The sequence below is a fragment of the Perca fluviatilis genome, chromosome 12 (genome assembly GCF_010015445.1).
Source record: "Perca fluviatilis chromosome 12, GENO_Pfluv_1.0, whole genome shotgun sequence".
Classification (NCBI taxonomy): domain Eukaryota; kingdom Metazoa; phylum Chordata; class Actinopteri; order Perciformes; family Percidae; genus Perca; species Perca fluviatilis.
In genome coordinates this window covers 24,859,727-24,879,933 of record NC_053123.1, presented here as the reverse complement: position 1 = coordinate 24,879,933, position 20,207 = coordinate 24,859,727, and the positions used below count along the sequence as shown (strand labels likewise).

The 20,207-nt window shown below is 39.0% G+C and overlaps 1 protein-coding gene and 2 non-coding genes across 3 annotated transcripts in view; 1 reads left to right on the top strand and 2 right to left on the bottom strand.

The window, feature by feature from the left end:
- dhrs12 (dehydrogenase/reductase (SDR family) member 12) overlaps positions 1–12,122 on the bottom strand; it is a 12,882-nt gene extending 760 nt beyond the window's left edge. Inside the window, exons 1-9 of the mRNA XM_039819153.1 lie at positions 11,929–12,122; positions 10,796–10,929; positions 10,242–10,324; positions 4,174–4,266; positions 4,006–4,087; positions 2,660–2,721; positions 2,390–2,494; positions 2,219–2,309; positions 1,280–1,417 (exon numbers count right to left, since the gene is read on the bottom strand). Of these exons, the coding sequence (XP_039675087.1) occupies positions 1,280–1,417; positions 2,219–2,309; positions 2,390–2,494; positions 2,660–2,721; positions 4,006–4,087; positions 4,174–4,266; positions 10,242–10,324; positions 10,796–10,929; positions 11,929–11,984 (844 nt within the window). The 5' untranslated portion in view covers positions 11,985–12,122. The remainder of the gene's footprint in view (positions 1–1,279; positions 1,418–2,218; positions 2,310–2,389; positions 2,495–2,659; positions 2,722–4,005; positions 4,088–4,173; positions 4,267–10,241; positions 10,325–10,795; positions 10,930–11,928) is intronic.
- Positions 12,123–12,494: 372 nt separating this feature from the next.
- Positions 12,495–12,613, bottom strand: LOC120570682. Its single transcript, XR_005641105.1, has one exon. It is a non-coding gene; the product is annotated as a 5S ribosomal RNA (ribosomal RNA).
- Positions 12,614–13,095: 482 nt separating this feature from the next.
- trnal-caa lies at positions 13,096–13,206 on the top strand. Its single transcript has 2 exons — positions 13,096–13,133; positions 13,161–13,206. It is a non-coding gene; the product is annotated as a tRNA-Leu (tRNA).
- The last annotated feature ends 7,001 nt before the right edge of the window (positions 13,207–20,207 follow it).

Genomic DNA, 20,207 nt, shown 5'->3' with positions numbered 1-20,207 from the left:
AAGTTTTGTCTCCATCAGGATCTTTAGTTACTAGTTTTCAAATTAAGATTTCACACAAAACATATGATCATCTTATAACATATGACAGAATATACAGTACAGTTGTAAAAATTCTAACTACCTCAACAACAATGCACATTTCATAGTATATATCATAATAGATAAAAAAGTCATAATATGTATGTCGAAAAAATTCATGGTATACATATGTCGAAAAAAGACATAGAATGTTAAAAAAAAATACTATAGTGTATAAACAAAATCATAGTATACATGTTGAAAAAAAGTGATAAAAAAAACATGGTATAGTATATTGAAAAAAGTGATGGTATAGTATGTTGAATAAAGTGACAAAGTGATGGTATAGTATGTTGAATAAAGTGACAAAGTGATGGTATAGTATGTCGAAAAAAATGTCATGAAAAGGGACAGCCTGGACTGGGTATCGAACCTGGGTCAGAGTCTGAAGTGACTACTTGTTGGTTGTTGAAAAAAGCCATTAAAAAGTAATAGTATGGTATGTCAACAAAAAGTCAAAATATAGTAGGTCGAAAATTCAATTGTTAAAAATAATCATAATTACACAATATTCCATTGGCATTACTGATCAAATAATGTATTTTATGGTGTCTCGACTCGTGACTCGGGCCATTATAGAATATTATATTATTAATGATGAATATTTTATTTAGAGGAGGTCCTGGTATTGTGAATGCTGGCTCAAAGAAACAGCTCACTGGGCCACTTACTCAAACTAAGCCATTGTTAAATAATACACCTGTGCTTTTCCTGTTTTGGCAAGCAGAAATGTCTGCTGTGAAAAAGGAGTATTGTGTACTTTTACTTTTGATACTTTTAGCTCGAAAGACATCCTTAGGCCAGTTACACACTGGCTGCGTGGCGTGAGCGTGGCGTTTCTGTTGCGTGGATTTTTCTGTCTTTACACACCAGAAACGTGTCTGACGCGGCGCTGCTGCTGCTAGCCTTGTCTGTACACATGTATTTCCCATTGATAAAATGAAAAACCATGTTAAAAATATATAATATTTACATGCACATAACCTGTTAACATGGGAGCCGAAATATAAACGGACACGCCATGCAGCTGACAAGCTCGTGCGACGCATCCAGTGTGTAACCGGCCTTACTTTTACTTAGGTAACATTTACCATGCAGGACTTTTACTTGTAAAGAAGTAATTATTCATTATTGTACCATGAAGTCATGGTTTGACTCTTGCTCTATTATCCAGATAAAACGTGATGGCAGAAAAAAATACCCTGGAAGAAGAGTCCGCTCGGCTGCTTTGCGGCGGCCGCAGACACAGCGAGCCACACCGAGGTGTCGGCCCCCATGGCCTCGGTCCTCAGTTTGGACTGCATCTTAGCGTGGAATGAAGGCATGGACGTCTGGACAGCTACAGAGACAAATCAAAACTAAACTGAAAATCACAGAAGCAACGTTTTCGGCCACATGCCACGTGCTATTCATATGTTAGTGTCAAGTGTATAGCTTTATCACAGCGTACAACAAAGTACACAGCATTGTTTTTGTTTCACAGCATGTGCCAACTCTGATATTTAGAACGTGTTCCATTGTTATTAATTATAATTTATTATTATTAATTCCCCCGGCTAAGTCAAAAAGAAAACCGTCCAAAGTGAAGTCTGTTGATCATCCACATTAACTGAAACATCGTTTCTGAAGGGAGATATCGCGGTTTGACTTTTAAACATAATTTTTTTTTTTGATATTGTGAGCACCATAAATAAGATTCCTTTGCTCTGCATTGAGTTGAGGTAGGAGGCGGAAAGTTCAAAGATGGATATTCCAAAAAACCTGGCAAATAAAAACCACAACTTTAAATCTATCTATCTATCTATCTATCTATCTATCTATCTATCTATCTATCTATCTATCTATCTATCTATCTATCTATCTATCTATCTATCTATCTATCTATTACCTCATTCTGCTTTTTCACTAGCAATAATCAATAAAATAATTGCTGGGAATTGGCCTCTTCAGTTTGTCAGATGATCAAATGCGCCTGCCCTGATATTATAATCTACAGCTCTTCACATACACTACATGCTGCTACAGTACAATGCTTCCCTGCCTCCTGGACTTGTGAGTATACTGGTTTATTTTACAAAAAAGTCCTATTTAATGAAATGACACAGAAATAAAGAAATGTAATCTCCTTTCTTTTGTGTACCTGGTGTGTCTGCCCAGCCAGGGTGCATGGAGGAGAAGTGGATCTCTTTGTGCTGAGAAGCCCACCTGTCGGTCAGTATCACCTGCTGTCTCTGTCAAAATGACAACACACTTCAGCAAACACGGATACATGCTACAGTCATATTGTGTTGTTGCCATCAGTCTCCTTTACTTTGTTCTGAGCGTAGGCCATGGTGCCATCAAACGTCCCCTTCTCAAACTGGAGGTCGTCCACGTTCAGCTTCTGTGTGAGCATGCCGCCTGACGACACCGTGACCTGAGAGGAGACAGTAGCAAATGTTCATTTTTTTTTTTGTTACTTTTTAATAAAGCTTAAAATGTACACGCAGTCTGCCTGTCTGTGACGAGGTCCGACAGTAAAAGCATCTTCCCAAAAACGTATTTGTGTGTCTTTTGACGCAATGATTGCAATTCAACCCACCACTCTTGGGTCTTCCACCTTCTTCAGTGCAGGTATCAATGCTGTGGTGAGGATGTATGTACCTGAAAATAAAAAGGTAAGCACAGAAGGTAGTTCAGAAACACTTATCTGCACTATCTGCTGTAGCTCAGAATCCAAACTCATTAAAAAAAAACATTTTACAGTATTTTACATTTGAATTATATTATCTTGTACTGCCTGACTTAAACAATTATTTACTATACTGTACTTGTACACTGCTTTTGTTATGACAACAGTCACTGAGAAGTGGCTTTATTTTGTTAAATAGGAAAGATTTTTGTAAGAAAATGTGTTCACACTCAGCAGAGTAAGTTATTGTCTGGTGCAGGGTATTAATTATATCAATATGTCTCGGGTTGTTGTAAAGATCCTATTTGCTCTTATTTTGGTACCTGCTTTCCTCACTTCCTTTTACCTCACTTCCTCTCCCGGCCTTTTATGCTGTCACTGCCCGATGTGAGTCGAGTGCAGATGTGAGTCGCGCGTGCTCAGATTTAAACGGTTCACGGCATAACGTGCACAACTGAAATTTGTGACATCCATAAAATAAGAAACTTTCCTCATTACAAACAATAACAGAAGATGGAAATCATTTCAAAAATGTTTCAGCTATCTATGATTGTTTGATTGCTAAAGTTAGCTCAAAACGCCATTCAAGTGACAGCCTTTGTTGTGTTGGATTGCTAACTTGTAGCCAGCCGTGAACGAACTTCGTCATGTAGGTCCATTTTCATTGTAATGACATTACAGAAGTCTCTCGTTAGCGGGTTCTTGTAGGCTACTTGTCGCAAAGTGACGCATGCGCAACTCCCACCTGCACTCGACTCCCATCGGGTAGTGACAATGCTTCTAACGGTCACCCCTAATTAGCTGATGGAGTTCACTCTCCTCATTCAGGACTGGAGGCCCATGTGTGTTTTGTTGTACTCCTTATCATTTGCGCCACCATTTTGAGTGGAAATAAACCTTTTGCTCAGTGTGGATTGACGTTTCCTGGCTCTTGCAGTCTAACCGATGCCCCATATGATGATAGCACTCAAACTCCGAAACGGAACCCTCCTTCTTAACACTGGTGCTGACTGAAATGTGTCGCTTAGTTTTGACATTTCTTTTTTTTAAAGTACCGAAAGTTGTCAGATTCGTAGTTTACCCTTTTCTATGATCAGATAGTTCATGATTTCGATGATCGGTTGTTGTTTAAAAGATTTAAAAACTTTGGCTTCCTTCGTCAAAACGAGTTTACATTTCTTCAAGTAAGGTATCCAAAAAAAGTATTGTTTCGAAAATTGGTACGTGAACTGGAACTAGTATTTGAAAATACTTACCGAGTGTATTCGTGGCAAAGTTCTTCTCCAAACCCTCCTCGGTTAACTCTCTCTGGTTGACCATACAGCCAGCATTGTTAATCTGGTTAACACAACAAGTGATTCAATTACGATAACAACCAGTGTGTGTATTACAGGTGAACCAACACATACCTACATAACACCTACCAGTACATGTACGGCGTTGCTTTGTAAGAAGTTCTGGGCGAACTCCCACACTTGTCTCGCGCTGGACATGTCAACGATGTGGACGTGAACGTTCTGGGAATAAACAGGAAACACACACAAAAAAAAGGTTCAGAATATAACAGAGGACATTTCCTTATTGTGCGACTTTTTTTTAAATTAAACCGGCTTTTGCTGGTGGTTGCCTCTAAAGGCCGTTTTATGCTTCTGCATCGTACCCCCGCAGACCCCACTGCGTCTACGCCAGACCCTACGCTGTAGCCTGACGTGCACCTCTCGAAAAATGTAAACACGCAGCGCCAAAGCTCTGCGTGGCGCCTCCGCACAACCATAAAACAAGCTTAAAGCTGATGATCTGAGAATGTAGGATCGTTCTACTGTTGCATATGTCCTAATAGCAATTCATATATAATTTAATATATCTTCACCTGTTGCTATTTTCACACAGCAAATTTAATGGAGACAGAGGGAGGTCTTGATCTGATTTGCTGAGGGATTCTGCTGACAGTAGTCAGTTAGGTGACTCATTTCACCACAGAAGGACCACATTTATCTCATTTATATCTTTGTCTGCTGTGCCCCTGCAGACAAAGATATATATTTTAATAAGAAGATAAATGTTTGGCAAGTATCCCTGAAGTAAGCTGAAAAATAACCTTGTCCTCTCCTGACTCACAGTGCTCTCTGCTGGACAAACAATGTAACAACACTTCTTCCAAAATTACCTCCAACACCATGTCAGTACTGCCATTACTACCATTACTTTTTGCATATCTGCCAAAATATACTGTGTACTGCACAACTGTATCAGTTGCATATTTGTTCGTTGAGTGGTCTTGTTATGTAAGAATTTACACTTTACAGAAATATTGATAAACACCATGCATTATGTGTTGGCTCTACCGATAACAGTAAACTCTTATATTCAGTTACAGCAGTGGTTCTCAACCTTTTTTGTGCCAGCGCCCCCCTATCCATTATCCAGGTCCCTAACGCCCCCCATCAAATATTATGTAGGCTAATTGCCCCGAATATTAATGATTACGCCCCAATATAGGCCTATTATTGTTGTTACTATTGTTATCAAAAATAATCAAAAAATCAAATCATTGAATGACAAACAACACATGTATTAGTTTCCCAGGTATCAAAAACGCCATGTGAATAGAAATTATATATATTTACAGTTTTTTTTTAAAAATGCAACCATTTGACATTCAAATTAAATAACAGCAGCCAATCAGAACGACTAGATATGTAACATTCAAACTATAAATAGGTATTATCAAAAGGCCTGCTGCATGGTGTGAACCTCAGCACCTTTAGAAGATGACTATAATTTGAAGTGACCTTTTTTGTTTGTGAAGTGACCTTGGGTGTCATGAAATGCGCTTTAAATAAAATTTATTATTATTATTACAAACACTAACAGTAGCCAATCAGAAACAGCTAGCACTTTAACATTCAAATCTATTTTTCATTCAAATCTAAAATCGAATTGTGCCAACGGAAAACAAGCTGGCACTTATCAAGGGGTAAAAGCTGAAGGATCACGCACGCACGCACGCACACACACGCACACACACGCGCACACACACACACACACACACACACACACACACACACACACACACACACACACACACACACACACACACACACACACACACACACACACACACGTATTTTGGTGATGACAAACGACTTGAAGAACGACACCTACTGCCGAATGGAAATAAGTTTACAACCTTTGAAAGTTAGTGAGAGGCGTTGTTTAATGCTTAGAAGAGTCTAGCTATGTTTGCTATCGCCTGTCTTGGGAGTAAATAGCAGAAAAAACCGTTTGGAGAAAACGCACCCCCACATCGCGCTGTGTTTTGTGGAGGTGTGAGAGTCCCGTACAGTAAACAGTGACATCACTGCCTCTATCGCTTCCATAAGAAAGTTTTACAACACCAAATATAAGCCCTGAACTGCCCGCGAGTTTATGGAACAGCTGACTGTTTGCCAAACAACAAAGCACAGTCGATATCTCTCGCACGTCTCTTTTCTTTCTCTCTTTCTCCGTGAAATGAAGCTGCATTCAGGTACAGTAGGAAACGCTGTGTTTTTAATAAACCATCTGACGAAAAACTGTTACTGTGAAATATAAAGTCTACTTGTGCTACATTGGGGTAAAGAATACAACAGGACGTCGCGGCGATTGGTTTATTCTTATCTGAACGCAGCTTCACGTAGTAGCTACAGAGCTCACTTAAGACGATGCTCTGACGGCCCGTTTCCATGAAGGCAGCACGGAGCTGCACCAAACAAAGCTGACAGAAGCACAGAGAAGTTAGGATACCCGTCTGGTCCAGTCGCAGTGCTGTAAACTGGCAGCTTTTAATGTTGCAGACTACTTATTCTTTAGTAGTTTAAGTGTAAACATGTGTTGTTATTGTGAATCTTTGGTTTAAACTAGCTTTCAAACAAACGCCCCCAACGGCACCTCAACGCCCCCCTTTCCAAAATATTTGCTCCAACGCCCCCTTCATCTTCAGAACGCCCCCTGGGGGGCGGTACCGCCCCCGTTGAGAAACACTGAGTTACAGGATAAGTATTGCGTAATGTGTTTTCGCATGAAATAAATTATTTTGAGTAGTATTCGTTCAATGTCTTAAAATGTAAGCAGCCCTGTTAGCATAAATAAATAAAAGGAAACTACGGTCTTCAAAAAAAAGTGTCATTTATAATACCCGAGTTGTGCAGCATGATATATACTGTGAGACAATACAAACGGTCATGTTTTGCTTTACCGTTTATACTGATAGTATACTGTACTGTATACTGTAGCTCTCCGGTTATATATTTGGTTGTATTAAAGCAGTCTAAGTTGTTTTGGACAAAAGCGTAAAATAAAAGCGCCACTTGAATGTACTGAAGTGTAATGTGTTATTAGCCTGACAAGCCAGACCCACATCAAGATGTTGGGACTGGGAACTCACCTTTGGCAGGGCTCAATCCGAGGGGCGGGATAAACGGTTGTCTTTCAATAGCGCTACAACCAACCAGAGCAACGCTAGTTGATAGATTAAACGTATCCGGTCGGCAAAACTCCGAACACATCTTCCTTTTTTAAGAAGGACTTCAGTGCCATTCTTTGTTCTTTTCTCAAAGAAAAGCTTAAAGGTCCCATGGCATGAAAATGTCACTTTATGAGGTTTTTTTACATTAATATGCGTTCCCCCAGCCTGCCTATGGTCCCCCAGTAGCTAGAAATGGCGATAGGTGTAAACCGAGCCCTGGGTATCCTGCTCTGCCTTTGAGAAAATGAAAACTCAGATGGGCTGATCTGGAATCTCCTCCTTATGAGGTCATAAGGAGCAAGGTTACCTCCCCTTTCTCTGCTTTGCCCACCCAGCGAATTTGGCCCACCCATGAGAGAGAGACATCCTGGCTTCCAAACGAGTAAAGTGGCAGTTGGTCAAGGCCACACCCCCACCCTCCACCTTGCCCCCCCCTCTCTCCTCCTCAATAGCTACAGACACAGAAATGGCACATCCTAAGGAAAGCTCATTGTGGGACTGGCTCTAGTGGCTGTAATTCTGCACCAAGGCTGAATTTCGGGAAAGACACTTCAGACACAGTATTAGGGGACCACTAAGGTCTATATAAAAGAGACTTCGGATACAGTATTAGGGGACCACTAAGGCCTATATAAAAGAGACTTCAGATACAGTATTAGGGGACCACTAAGGTCTATATAAAAGAGACTTCAGATACAGTATTAGGGGACCACTAAGGTCTATATAAAAGAGACTTCAGATACAGTATTAGGGGACCACTAAGGTCTATATAAAAGAGACTTCAGATACAGTATTAGGGGACCACTAAGGCCTATATAAAAGATACTTCAGATACAGTATTAGGGGACCACTAAGGTCTATATAAAAGAGACTTCAGATACAGTATTAGGGGACCACTAAGGCCTTATATAAAAGAGACTTCAGATACAGTATTAGGGGACCACTAAGGCCTATATAAAAGAGACTTCAGATACAGTATTAGGGGACCACTAAGGTCTATATAAAAGAGACTTCAGATACAGTATTAGGGGACCACTAAGGTCTATATAAAAGAGACTTCAGATACAGTATTAGGGGACCACTAAGGCCTATATAAAAGAGACTTCAGATACAGTATTAGGGGACCACTAAGGCCTATATAAAAGAGACTTCAGATACAGTATTAGGGGACCACTAAGGCCTATATAAAAGAGACTTCAGATACAGTATTAGGGGACCACTAAGGTCTATATAAAAGAGACTTCAGATACAGTATTAGGGGACCACTAAGGTCTATATAAAAGAGACTTCAGATACAGTATTAGGGGACCACTAAGGCCTATATAAAAGATACTTCAGATACAGTATTAGGGGACCACTAAGGTCTATATAAAAGAGACTTCAGATACAGTAATAGGGGACCACTAAGGCCTATATAAAAGAGACTTCAGATACAGTATTAGGGGACCACTAAGGCCTATATAAAAGAGACTTCAGATACAGTATTAGGGGACCACTAAGGTCTATATAAAAGAGACTTCAGATACAGTATTAGGGGACCACTAAGGTCATATAAAAGAGACTTCAGATACAGTATTAGGGGACCACTAAGGCCTATATAAAAGAGACTTCAGATACAGTATTAGGGGACCACTAAGGCCTATATAAAAGAGACTTCAGATACAGTATTAGGGGGCCACTAAGGCCTATATAAAAGAGACTTCAGATACAGTATTAGGGGACCACTAAGGTCTATATAAAAGAGACTTCAGATACAGTATTAGGGGACCACTAAGGCCTATATAAAAAGAGACTTCAGATACAGTATTAGGGGACCACTAAGGTCTATATAAAAGAGACTTCAGATACAGTATTAGGGGACCACTAAGGTCTATATAAAAGAGACTTCAGATACAGTATTAGGGGACCACTAAGGTCTATATAAAAGAGACTTCAGATACAGTATTAGGGGACCACTAAGGCCTATATAAAAGAGACTTCAGATACAGTATTAGGGGACCACTAAGGTCTATATAAAAGAGACTTCAGATACAGTATTAGGGGACCACTAAGGCCTATATAAAAGATACTTCAGATACAGTATTAGGGGACCACTAAGGTCTATATAAAAGAGACTTCAGATACAGTATTAGGGGACCACTAAGGCCTATATAAAAGATACTTCAGATACAGTATTAGGGGACCACTAAGGCCTATATAAAAGAGACTTCAGATACAGTATTAGGGGACCACTAAGGTCTATATAAAAGAGACTTCAGATACAGTATTAGGGGACCACTAAGGCCTATATAAAAGATACTTCAGATACAGTATTAGGGGACCACTAAGGCCTATATAAAAGAGACTTCAGATACAGTATTAGGGGACCACTAAGGCCTATATAAAAGAGACTTCAGATACAGTATTAGGGGACCACTAAGGTCTATATAAAAGAGACTTCAGATACAGTATTAGGGGACCACTAAGGTCTATATAAAAGAGACTTCAGATACAGTATTAGGGGACCACTAAGGTCTATATAAAAGAGACTTCAGATACAGTATTAGGGGACCACTAAGGTCTATATAAAAGCATCCAAAGAGCACCATGTCATGGAACCTTTAACTCCAAGTCTTCCAGAATCGCGGCCAAAGCCATTTCGAAAGACCGCTGTTCCCAGCAGCAGCGGTCAGAAGCCCGCCCACCAACTCTATACACAATGGGATTGGCCCAGCCAGAGTTTGGTTTTTCCAGCTCGCAAGCCAACGGAGAGTTGCTAGACTGACCCTGGCTGCAAATTACATTTTGCATGCATTATAGCGGTCTACAAGCAAAGAGATTCCTCAGTCGGTCAATTTTATTTATAAAACCCCAAATCACACATTTGCCTCAGGGGGCTTTACAGTCGGAACATACGACACCCTATATCATTACACCTTGATTTGGGTAACAAAAATATCCCCCGCCCCTCCACTTGGACAGGTAGACATGCAACAGATTTCTCACCTGATTGTTACTCCGTTCCACAATTTCATCTTTGGCTGCTTCTGCCCGCCCCTTGTTTCGACACACCATGTGAATAGTTCCCCCTGCAGACTCAAAAATAAACACATATCAGTGAACAAGCCAGCAGCAACTTCCATCACCTCTCCTTGTAATTATTGTCAGAAACAGGGCCGTACCGATTAGGTGTCAATCAATGAATCAAACTTTACTGGTATAGGCTGTTAGTGTTTTACAGGCAAATGACAAAAGCTGGTAGAAATACTATGAAGACTAAAACAAGTGGAGACTATAGCACACAAAAAGTATAACTTACATTTAAAAAAAATACTATAAAATAGGTAAAGACAAATGCATACAATATCCATACAAATGCTCTAATCAAATGCCAGGCTAGAAATGTAGGTTTTAAGATTTTGTTTAAAGATATCCCTTTTATACAATTAAATGGTTGTGAAACTAGAAGAACTGTTTTCTGTGATCTCTGTACTGTTTTTCACAAGCAGAGGGGAATAAATGACTCTTTTTTTTTTAACTGCTGACATTCAAACACTCACCTCTGTTGGCTATTTCCTGCGCTGTGGCTTTTCCTATCCCACTGTTGCAACCGGTTATCATGAAGGACCTCCCACTCAGGTTTACATCCAGGTCTGCTGGAGCAAAATGCTTTGCTGCAGCTTCATAGCCACTCCTGTTAGGAGGAGTACATTGAATACAATACACATGAACTGACACAAATGTCATCACATGCTCTGATGTAATACTGAGGTTGAGACATTTAAACGCGCCTGTCTTCTGCCTGCAGTGAAGATCTGGTTTCATTAAAATGGGTGAAAGTACATATGGATATGGATAGTGCTGTAACTAATTAATCAAGTATGCATTGACAGAAACAAAATAGGCTCTACTTTTTTCTAATTAAGAAATAATTTAAGTGATTGGATCAAGCAAACTTGACTTTACTTTATACTTCTACACTACCCCCGCTACATTTTGAAAGCCAATGCATGTACATTTTACTCCACTCCATTTATTTGACAACATAAATTACTGAGTAAATTAGTTGCTTAGTAGATTATACCAAAAAGAAATCCACTAATAGCCTACATTGTGACGCATTATTATAGATTAAGCGACCCATTTAGAAGTTGAAACTAGCTTCAGCTGCAACATTAGTGATGATTACAGATTAACGCATCAACAATTATAGTCCTGTAAAATATATTTATTCTGAAATGGGCCATTCTGCGTGTACTTTATTACTTCAGTATACGTTTTGAATACTTACTTGAAAGTAGATTTTAAATGCGTGTATCGGAGTATTCTTACAATGTGGTAAGGCTGAGTACTTCTTCCACCACTGACTAATTTTACATTTTATAGACTAGTTTAGATAGCATGTGTAACATTAACCCCTGCTTGTTAACCAGTAACGTTTGGCCTAGCATACTATGCAACCATACAATATCTGAATTGTATCCCACTGTCTAGGATGTTATCACCAACAGAGCAACATGTTTTTCAAACTTGACAGTACTATCCGAAGGTACTTCATAATGTTCTTAGTACGAGGATTAGGTAACGTTAATGTTGCACAAATCATAAAAAAATCATAAAAAATTACAAGACATTTGACTACTTCATTGAAAGTAGTCAAAGTCACAGTAGAAATGATGATCTCTCTACTTACTTTGTATACTCCTGGAGTCCTTTCACAAACCAAACGGCATTCCTGTAAATCGACATTTTTAACAAAAACGTGTCTCAGTTGGTGTACAAAAAGTGTTCAGTTGAAAGCGGCGGAGTGAAAACAGTCCAATGTTTTTGTTTCATAAGAATGACTGGTAGTGGTTATGTAGAAGGAGGGGCGGGGCGGGGAGTCACTTTCGACCACCGGAAGCCAAATATTTGTTTTCCTGATTGGCTATTACTAGTTGCCTTCGTTGCTTGGGTTGGTTAGGTTTTGGCAAGAGGTGTGGGATTGGTTAGGATTGAATGTGGATAAACCAATCAGGGGCAGAGTGAAGCAGAGTGGGGCGGGACATGCCTTCGCCTCGGAAAATACATTTTAAATAGCTTTCTAGTGCCCCTGTTGGCTATGTACGCGTATTACTGTAATCACGGATAAATAGCGATACAGTAGGCGATCCTTTGAGTTATTTCAATAGGTCAATTTGCATTCACCATACTTGTCAGCTCTGTCTCCAATAAAGAAGAAACAGCAGTACCCTTGGTTGATGAAAGACGAGAGTAAAAAGCTTACAGCACCGGGTATTCCCAGGCGGTCTCCCATCCAAGTACTGACCCGGCCCGACCCTGCTTAGCTTCCGAGATCGGACGAGATCGGGCGTGTTCAGGGTGGTATGGCCGTAAACAACTACAATGTATGAACACAAGCTATTTATAGCAGGCGAAACATTTCCAGAAGCCATTTATGACTTGTTTAGTAGATATCCAATGGTGGGCTCGGTGATTCTTCGCATTTCCTTTAAAATACTAAGGCTGGCTATCGATATTATATATTTTTCTAATTGTCAACAAATCATATAGTAAGACTAAATCCAACAATGAATTGAACTGACCTTACTAAACACGTATGATTGTAGCCAAAGCATAATTGGTTAGACGTCGACAGCGAAAATACACGCCACACGCCGTTTAAAGTCTGTTGATGTGTCCGTGAAAGTGATAGTGACACGTCTGTAAGTTGTAAAACACATGGTCGCTTTTACTATACTAATAAGGTAGTAATAACTAATAACGCTCATAAAGCATTAAAAAATAACTATGAATCCACAGTTATAGACATCACTTAGCAGTAATCAAACAGCCCACTAGCCTGTGTTTAAGCACAGTTGTCAGGATGGCCGAGCGGTCTAAGGCGCCAGACTCAAGGTGATAAACCTTCCTCAAGTATGGGACTTCTGGTCTCCGAATGGAGGCGTGGGTTCGAATCCCACTTCTGACAATACTTTTTTTTTTCTGTAGCCTAATGACACATTAGTGCGTTTTCTTTTTCTTTGGGCACATCGAATCACGGTGGTTTAAATGGAATTAAATAGTATTTCATTTTTATTGCAGTGACAACGAGAAACAGTAAAGGGTCCTTACATGTCACTTAAAACAAATCTCTACAAGCTAATCTTAATGAATACAAATACATGTAGGCTATAAAGTATGTATTAATGTAAAACATGTATAACTGTAAGAAGAATCTTCAAAGTCAATTGTATTTTAAATACATTTTTATATATTAATTAGGCTAGTACTTTTGCATAATAACTACATCATACATAATGTGAAAACAATACAAGCATAACAATACAAGCACAATGTTAAATATGATAAAACAAGCAGAATCTGAATCAGCTTTAACGGCAAAGTACAGTAAGTGTGAACACAAACGGCTTTTTGTTGCTCTCAATGTACACACAAATAGACATAAAACAAAGACAAGAACAACAATAGGTGAACATAAACATTTGACTATTATGCTATAGGTATATGTAAAAACACATAAGCAAATACACATACATATGCATTCTAATGCGCATACAGCTCTGAGGATTGTAAACAGTAAGACAATTAGGGTTTACATGATTAAATGACTATCAAATATATAATTTACTTTAAAGTCTTGACTGTTAAAGGTATACCGTTTTTTTTTCAACCGGTAGGCCTACCCTATTTTCCCATGTTTTAGTGTTTAAGTGACTGATGGGAACAACAATGTTTGAAATTGGTCCAGTATTAAGCAAGATCGCTGCAGATGGCAGCCGAGAAACCAGCTTCAATCTAAGTTAATAAGGCAATTGTCCAGCCTATTTTCCTTCACAAAGGGGCTCGTTTTGCCACTGACAGGTTCAGATTTATATTCTAAGTGTCTGACAACATTATGGTAAGGATTTCTAAGGAGATTGACATTTCTGTTAAAGAGTAAGATTTTTTTTAAACAAAAACATCGGCGAAATTACATTTGCTAAACCCACCAGACTCCATGTAAATAAACAATATATTGTAGCATCATAAAACACACTTCATTTAAAGTCGACCGAAACGAAATAAAACTATGAAAAGCCCTTTTAGGTCGTCTTTCCACTTTTCCAACCATCACAACTCTAGTTTTGGTTGAAATAAACACAGTTTACCGATTTACATGTGAAAATATGTTGGCTCTATACACGCTAAAAGTATTGCTTTTTTAATGGAGTCTGGTGGATTTAGCACTTCAGAGATGTTTCTGGTTAAACAGAAAGGTCTCAAAGAGGTTTTAAAGGTCTATCACTGAAGGGATCCTTTCCAAAATGTTTTCAGACACTTATAATATTAATCTGAGCCTCAGTGGCAAAACTAGCACTTCTGTGAAGGTAAATACAAGCTGGACCCTTTTCACAGCAGACATGTTGACTTGTCATAGTAGGAAAAGCACAGCTGAAATTGATAACCTTAACGATCGCTCAATTCCATCAAGTGTCCCAGTGAGCGGTTTCAGTGAGTCAGCATGCACAATACAAGGACCTCTCCTAAGTGGAAGGCAGCCATCATTAATGGTTTTGAATACACCTGTGCTTTTCCTACTATGACATGTCAACATGTCTGCCATGAAAAGGTCTATTGCCCTATTACATTGTAGCTTGTTTTGCTGCAGACTGCAGCGTTCTTGTAGCCTAGAAATCTAGATGTACCCTATCGGCAGCAAATGTAATTTGCAGCCAGGGGGTCTAGCAACTCTCTGTTGAAAAGTAGAAGGTCGGGGATGGCCCCAGGCGGGACGCAAAATTACGAATCCCACTATGGCCACGCCAAGACCCGCCCTACGAAGCAGCTTGATTGGTTAGGGTTAGGCATTTCACCTCGAGTGGTTAAGGTTAGGGTTAGGGGATTGGTCAGGGGATAGGACCTGTACGTGTAAGCATGGACGCCTGGCCAATAGTAGTGTGTGAATGCAATTGAAGGGCGGGTCTTGGCGTGGCCATAGTGGGATTCGTAATATCGCAGGCGGGACGGCATGAGACGGGACTGCATGACATGGGACGCTCCAGGCTGCAGCCATACAGTCTTGGTTGGCTTGCGAGCTGGAAAAGCCAAACTCTAGCCGGGCCAATCACATCGTGTATAGAGTCGGTGGGCGGGCTTACCATAATGACGGCAGGAAATGAGTTTCTCCCATAGGTTTCTCCCTTATATACTGTGGTTTCTCCTCCCTCTAGAGGAGGAGAAACTCATTTCCTCATTCATTCAGTCTGTACCAGGCGCATTTTAATGCAGTTTATTATCTGCATGAATAAAAAACGTATTGGTTTATGTTAGGCAGACTATAAAACCTTTTTTTGCATGTCCTTTTGTCGACGATCCGGTTGATGAATAAGCTGTAGCCTATTTAATTCACAGAGAGTTTACGTCGGGAGATGATTGAGTCCCGACGATGTTTTTTCATTTCCACATAACCGATTTGAGAGGTATTTTTTAATCACAGTCCATTAGATATGTAGATAGGCTACCTTATCCGTCCTCATATCACTAACAGCAGCCATCGTGGACAGGCTTTAACATCCCAGAAGATTATTTGTGTCGCATTACGTTTTTTGCAAACGGCAGTTTTCTAGAGGATCACACTGTAGTAAAGCCACTGTATGCAGAGCTGTCAGAAAAGTGTGGCTCGCTCTGAAACGTTTTTTAAACGTTTTTGTAGTGTTCCCTGGACACAAACCAGTGAGAGCCATTAAAAGAAATAAATGATTATACATTATAGTTCTGTTAATGATCATGGTGCTGCAGCCTCAGAATGGGATTAGTAGCCTAGCCTAGTAGTTTACTTTTTCGCCCGCAGGATTGCACCTAAATGAAATTATAGGTGTAATACAATTCCAGTTTTCCCCAGTAATATTATATAACTGTGATTAAATATGAAATTAATACACTGTTAATGCTTACGCATTGACTCGAGCAGCAATTTTCTCCCAAACCAATTCTCTCTCTGTTGCAGCAGCAGCCGCTATCCTGCTTTTTTAACGAAATGCATGTTCAAACCATAGACTGTATATTATTAGCAGTCTATGGTTCAAACTCACTGTTTGTGCGCATGAGTATTTCCGCTGACCCGTATGTTTGTGGTTGTTGCCATGGTGAATCGTAGAATCATGGCTCCATTCATGCTGCCTTTTTATAGTGGTTGTGCACGCGCGTAACCCTGAGTGAACCTACTCCGATTTGATTGAACCAACTCAAATCAGCTGTTCTGGAACCGAAAACTCGGAGTTTCCCATCTCAGGGTAAATCAACTCAGGGATCAGGGTTAGACTCAGAGTTTGTTAAACCTCCTACCTGGAACGGACCCCAGGTGTGTGAAAACATGGAGGCCACAACAACAAAATATTTGCTGTTGTTTTCTTATACGAGCATCCAAACAGCACATCGCTACGTAGGCATTTGACGTCGAGTGGTTAAGGTTAGGATAGCCGATTGGTCAGGGGATAGGACCTGAACAAATGGGGTTACGTTACCTTGCGTAAGCATGGATGCCTGGCCAATAAATGCTATTGAAGGGCAGAGACAGAGCTGTCAAGGAAACAGCGTTGAGGATGCAACTTTTTCGTAACATCTTTATTTAGAACAAAATTAAGCAAACAAATAAATGAATTCAGAGTCACTATATAAAAGTCCCCAGCCGTTTAGAGTAGGCTATTCAAGCTTTATCTTTTATTCATTTTTTTATAGTGTATTCAACCCATGGATGTATTAGAGTAGTGTATAAGAGAACGATTCAACCTCATTCGAAACCTGTGGTCCTCTGCACACCACACTGAAGCTTGTATAGTGGTAGGGCTATAAAATAAAAATAAATTCAGACATAAGTGCATAATTTCTGGCTTGGGGTTAGAGTTGGCGTTCTGTAGTGCATTTCCCATTAGGGGAGAGTTTACATTTATGTGTATATTATTTTTTTTATGATGATCCATAAATAATAATTGTCTTTTCATCAGCAGAGGGCGCTGCTCCTTCTTTAGTTGAGACAGGAAAAACAGCACCAATGAAACATTTTTACAGTTTTTTTCGATTGCTAAACGATAGTAGGCACAACTGGAGTCACATGTGCAAAACTTTAACTACAGTCTGCACAGCAGCAGTTCATGTGGACCAAACTCTAGTTCATTTTTCATTGCTTGAACACAGTTTTCAAAACTCTACACACTTATCCCATGACTTTAACCACAATGTGCACAACACTGTAGATTTACAGCACTTTGTTCAAATGCTAACACACTGCTGTCAAAACTGTTAACCACACATTCAAAACTGAATAGATTTCAGTCTGGTGCCTATCAAACACTGCTGATTGGAATTTTAGCTGAAAGCCTAAGCAGGTGTCTTGTTTTAGACTAGTTAGTGAACATATATGGTATTTATACAGAGAAAGATCAGAAAGCCTTTTTGTAGGCTAATACAAACACCAAATAAGACTGAAACAATTATACACTGTACCGTTTGAGAGAAACAGGTAAAAGAGCAAAGATACCAATATGTCCAGGGAAGATGTCTGAGGTTATGTACACAGCTATAAAAAAAAGTGAAAAACACTATATCTTTACAATAGTAAAACTGCGTTCTTACTGTTTTTCAGAAAGTAATGGAGGTGAAAGCAATAGAAACACCACATTCATTAGTATTTAGAGATGATGCAGACATCCAATGTGATGAAAAAAACTTGCCACATGATGCTGGAGAGAGGCAGGATTAGTTACACTATTCTTTGTTACTGTTATGCACCTTTATTTTTTTCCCCCCAGTAATTCCATAAATCACTACAGACTAAATACTTTATTGAAGAAAACTGCTGAATTTCATTCCTTCTTGTTTACCTTATGTAAAAATTGGTATGCTATACAATCTATATTTTTTCCTTAAATAAACTGTTGAGTAGTGTCAAGTCACTCTAATTGTTCAAACTGTAAAGATGAGAAAGTTTGTAATTTCTGTATTGGTGTTTGATGCTAGTGTTTTTACCCTCAGTGTGTTATGAGTGACAGTGTGTGTTATCTTAGTGAGGCTTGTGCGTAGTGTTTGGCTGCACTGAGCCTGTTTTGAGACGTGTGTTAAGAGTTGTGTTGCTTTGAATGTGTTTTGCAGGTGATGTGAACTGTTTAGCTCAGGTGATTGTTGGTAATGCAGACTGTGGTTTGAGTTTTTCACATGTGACTCCAGTTGTGCCCAGTGTCGTTTAGCAATCGGAAAAAACTGTAACATGTTTTTTATTTGGCAGTGTGGACTTTTTGCTATTGTAGTCTACTTTTAACTTCTAAATAAATTAGAGAATACATAAATGTGTATTAATAAACACATGAATATATAAATAAGCCTACAGAATAAATAAATGCTTAAAAAGAATAAATAAATGCTGTAATAAATATGGAAATAAAAAAAGAATAAATACATGCATAAATAAATAAAAGTTGAAAACCTCCTTCCTCATTAGACACTAACATAAATAAATAGTTCTAAATATAGGTGAGGTCTCCCATCTAAGTACTGAATCAGCCTGATCCTGCTTAGCTTCTAAGGTGGGGCTTGTTCAGGGTGGCATGACCACAAACAATTCTAACCGATGAACTCAAACTATTTATAGATGCTTGTCTGCATGTTGTTCTCAGAGACTGTTCACCTACAGTCTATGGTTGTTCTTCATGTGTGAGGATTTTCCCTTTCTATTAGCCTATCTTTAAAAGATAAAGCTGGCTCTATAGCATCAACAACTCCAAAAAAAGAAGAGAAAACAAACCAACAGTGAATAGCACTAGGGCTACTACTCATGCACCAGGGGCCTGTTTCACAAAACCAAGATAAGGGATTAAGCTGGGATTTCCCCGTTATCCTGGATGAATTTAGCCTTGACTCGGTTTCACGAAATCACCATGGAGATTTATTCTGTGCAGCTAGCCTGCTCCCGACCAGGCTAACAGCCAGGATTTCTTTAATCCTGGAGCCTTTTCTGATCACCCAGCAGTGGTTTCACCTTATTGTTATTAGCCTGGATTAAAATACCACAGGTTCATATTGCTGTTCATTTAAGTACTGTTATTATTTCAAGTTGTGACCATTATTTTTTTATTTATAATTATTCATGTGACAGTCATTGTTACTGTTATATTGCTGTATGAAGACTGCTGTTCATATTGTTGTTAGAAGTTTGATGAATATATTACGGCAGTTGTTGAGATAATTAGAAAAGGCTGATACAATTTCAAATGTGTTTTAAATGAAGTCTCTTACTAAGGGCAATACATACAGTGCTGTACATTTCTATAGTTGACCAATGCACCTTGGATTATTTTAGTTGATTCTTTTTTTTTTTTAATTCTTTAACAATAAGGATCATGTTTGTTCCACTTCCATGTACATTGTATTTGGCATTCTTAGAACACAATTTGTGTTGTCCAGTAAACTGGGACTATAATTTGGGAGGATTGTACAATTAAAAAAAATGTTTATAGTGTGCATTATATTTATCACTTAATTATCTTTATAGTTTCTAGATTTTAGAGTTCAAGTTCTTCAGTGTCTTTATTTTCTATGTCCATACATATGAGGGAGCAAGGCATGTAATAGCCTATGTAGAGAAGGAAACTCGTCCTCTATAAAAAATTTAAAAAACGCGAGAAAAAGCGTGGCAGATAATAGCAGACAGACTGAATCATAGTCTAAAAATATACATTTATGAACTGCTCTTAACTGAAAGCATTCAATGAGTCACTGTCATTTGCAAAACGAACAGTTGTAATCTTTGCATTAAAAGCGAGCAGTGGAAGTTAATATGACCATGAGAGAGAGAGAGAGAGAGAGAGAGAGAGAGAGAGAGAAAGAGAGAGAGAGAGAGAGAGAGAGAGAGAGAGAGAGAGGAACAGAGTGAAAGAGATATTTATGCATCATATTCTAGCGTTGTAGAAAATTGATCATGGTAAATTTCCTGAGTAA